The 3,610-nt window shown below is 46.5% G+C and overlaps 1 protein-coding gene across 1 annotated transcript in view; it reads right to left on the reverse strand.

Moving 5' to 3' along the window:
• LOC120507551 (histone H3-like) overlaps nucleotides 1-2,916 on the reverse strand; it is a 17,887-nt gene extending 14,971 nt beyond the window's left edge. The window contains exon 1 of the mRNA XM_039720357.1: nucleotides 2,527-2,916. Coding sequence (XP_039576291.1) covers nucleotides 2,527-2,877 — 351 coding nt within the window. The 5' untranslated portion in view covers nucleotides 2,878-2,916. The remainder of the gene's footprint in view (nucleotides 1-2,526) is intronic.
• Between the last annotated feature and the right edge of the window lie 694 nt (nucleotides 2,917-3,610).

Below are 3,610 nucleotides of genomic sequence, written 5' to 3' on the forward strand. Positions count from 1 at the left end.
CAATGTGAGCGTTGGGGGGGGTATTTGGGGGGGGGGGGGGAAGGTTGTCTGTTTTAGTTTGTTTGGTTTGGGTTTTTTGGTGGTCTTTCATGTGTTTGTTGGATTTTTGTGGGTTTTTTTGTTTTGTTTTTGTTTTTTGTGTAGGGGGTATTTTCAATAAGTTTTTTTAAAAAATCATTAATTTAAAATATATGTATTCTTGCCCTAATGAGAGTAAATGTATTTAACTTGCATTTTTTCAGCAGTGATCACCATATATGATGTCTGCTGAGTTGTCATTCCTGCAGCCAGTTCTTCAGCATTCTTCATGAATTTCTGGAAGGACAGATATACACACCTGCACTTTTCAGCCTTCTAAGGACCCGCCTTTGTTCAAATTCTTCCAATGAGGCAAGGTGAGTCTAACAAGAGTGAGAATCAAGAGGAGGAGTTAAAAAATAAACCTCTGATTCATTAGTGGCTGATGTTTCTCCAGTTATTTTTGCAATCATCTCCCTTTCTTCTGCAGGGAGCAGTTACCAGATCTGCAAAAATTCACATCTGCTACTTGGGACGCCGCAGCCTTGAGGGCACTGGAAGGAGGCTGCTGGAATCCAGGGTGGCCCCTGTTGTCTTCAGAGGCTCCTGGGCACTGTTTGCCTGCCTGAGACGCTGCTCTACAGACCCCGCCTGGCAGAGACAGCCCTGGGGGCTGGGAAAAGACAGCACAAAGACTTGCTGAGTTTGCCAGTCAGATAGGATAAAGATTTGTTTGGAGGTTCTGCCTTTTATCCCTTTTTTTTTTTTTTTTTAATTTTCTCCGTTCTTTTTTCTTATTCCCACAGAAAACTCCCTGAATGAATTTATTGATCGTCGTGGCCTGGTTTTTAGGAGGAGGTTGGAATGGAAGGAGAGTTGTATAGTGAAGCAGGATTAAAATTTCTCCTTATTTTAGTTAAGCAGCATGATAAGAAACTTTTAACTAACATAAATTTAATATTTCAGTAGGCCATAAAAGTTCCATGTTCTCTTAAAAGTCAGAGAAAAGAATAAACAAAAGAATAATCTCAGCCTTTCTTCCTTCTTCTTCAGGTGTAACAGAGCATATGAACACTAACTAGGAAAAATAAATAAATAAATAAACTCTGTATTATTTCTAACAAGCATCACCACATCAATGCTGTGAGATCCTACCCAGTCCCTTTTAGGAATTTTACTGGAGATCACTGACACAGAGCCTGAGAACACAGAGATGTCCCTGATCCCTGCAGAGGTGTTGGACGAGATGACCTCTGAAGGTCCCTTCTGACCCAAACTATGCTGTGACTCTATAGGATTGGAGACGAAAAAATTCTTAAAGTAGAATGATCACATTAAAAAGATGGGTTGGTTTTTTTCCTGCTTTTTTTTTCTATTTTTTTTATTTATTTTTTTTTAATTTTCCTGCTGTTATTAACACTATTATGATTATGTCAGTTCTTACAACTACCAGACCGGAAGAAACCCCAAGTTATTCCAGTCCCTGTCTAAATTCCAATCAACTTAGCAGCCATAATGAGTAATTTCCTCATTCACTTTTGGGAGCACTTTCCACAGATTGGTACCAGGGAAGGCTCTCTATGGAGCTTGGGTTTGCACTATGAGGAACCACCAGTGACCCCTGCCTCTTTATTTACAATTGCAACACTTCTAAGGCTTTAGTCCTTTTAACCTTTATTGACCTCACATTTGGGCCTAGACACAAAGTTTCAGTCAGTTATAAATTGCAAATGTGTAGCAACAAGGAGTATCAGGATGGAGTAAATTATTGAATTTCTCAATTTTTATTTCTATCATCAGGTTTATAATCTTAGCACTCCTGTTGCTAAGTTGTTGCTAAATTGTTGCTTAGCACTCCTGTTGTTAGTTGTGTGAGGTACAGCTGATATGCAGTTCAAATTTCAGGAGTATACCACAGTAAAAGCAATGATAAGAGTATAATAGTTAATAAAAAGCTGTTTGAAACTTGATGTTTTTCTTCCAATGCTAACTCAGGCTATACCTTCCACTATGCTTCAAAGCAAACCTGGACTATTCCAAATAGGCTGTTCTACAGAATGTATCAAGTTGGGGGTGGGGGGAAAGAAAAGGGGCAGGGAAAAATACGTGTGGGCTGTCTGACCTAGTATATTTTCCATTTGCTGTATTGGAACACTCATCTGCTTTGTGCAATTTACTTACTTTGTACAGGTGAATGGGCATTAGGAAACACCTCACAAAACAGCATGCAACATTGTCTAAAATGGGAAAGCAGCTTAAAAACTTAAAATTGCTAGCATGCTCACATTGGAAATGCAATTACCTTTAAGAACATCAGAATTATTGACTTTTAAGAAAATATAAGGAAAGCAGTGTTTCAACTCTCTTGTGCCATGTAGTGGCTCTTAAAAGAGCCTTTAGGGTGTGCAGAAAAGTCGGGATCGCACGGAGAGCACCCGGGGCAGGGGCTCAGGCGCGCTCGCCGCGGATGCGGCGGGCCAGCTGGATGTCCTTGGGCATGATGGTGACGCGCTTGGCGTGGATGGCGCAGAGGTTGGTGTCCTCGAAGAGCCCCACCAGGTAGGCCTCGCTGGCCTCCTGCAGCGCCATGACGGCCGAGCTCTGGAAGCGCAGGTCGGTCTTGAAGTCCTGCGCGATCTCGCGCACCAGGCGCTGGAAGGGCAGCTTGCGGATCAGCAGCTCCGTGGACTTCTGGTAGCGCCGGATCTCGCGCAGCGCCACCGTGCCGGGCCGGTAGCGGTGCGGCTTCTTGACGCCGCCCGTGGCCGGCGCGCTCTTGCGGGCAGCCTTGGTGGCCAGCTGCTTGCGGGGCGCCTTGCCGCCCGTCGACTTCCGCGCCGTCTGCTGCGTGCGCGCCATGGCTCAGGGCACCCGCGCACCGCCGCTCGCGCTCAGCACAGCCAACACTGCGCCGCCGCCTCCGAAGCGCCGCTATTTATAGCCCGGTCCCCGCGCCCGCGCCACACGGGCCGGCTGCCATTGGACGCTTGTCGCGAGCCCGGGAAAAGGCCCCGCCCCCTGCTGGGCGGGAACAGCGCCCCGGCCCCGCCCCCTCGGACCGCGCCTCGGGCTCGCCCTGTGTTTTCCAAAGCCGCTCCGCTCGCGTTCGTTCCCGGCCTCGGGACCGCTGGCTAAAGCTGCCGCCGGCAGCCGCCTGCTTCGCCGAGTGCTCGTTCTACAGAATGTATCAAGTTGGGGGTGGGGGGAAAGAAAAGGGGCAGGGAAAAATACGTGTGGGCTGTCTGACCTAGTATATTTTCCATTTGCTGTATTGGAACACTCATCTGCTTTGTGCAATTTACTTACTTTGTACAGGTGAATGGGCATTAGGAAACACCTCACAAAACAGCATGCAACATTGTCTAAAATGGGAAAGCAGCTTAAAAACTTAAAATTGCTAGCATGCTCACATTGGAAATGCAATTACCTTTAAGAACATCAGAATTATTGACTTTTAAGAAAATATAAGGAAAGCAGTGTTTCAACTCTCTTGTGCCATGTAGTGGCTCTTAAAAGAGCCTTTAGGGTGTGCAGAAAAGTCGGGATCGCACGGAGAGCACCCGGGGCAGGGGCTCAGGCGCGCTCGCCGCGG

The sequence above is a fragment of the Passer montanus genome, unplaced genomic scaffold (assembly GCF_014805655.1).
Source record: "Passer montanus isolate IOZ18808 unplaced genomic scaffold, ASM1480565v1 scaffold432, whole genome shotgun sequence".
NCBI classification, from domain to species: Eukaryota; Metazoa; Chordata; class Aves; order Passeriformes; family Passeridae; genus Passer; species Passer montanus.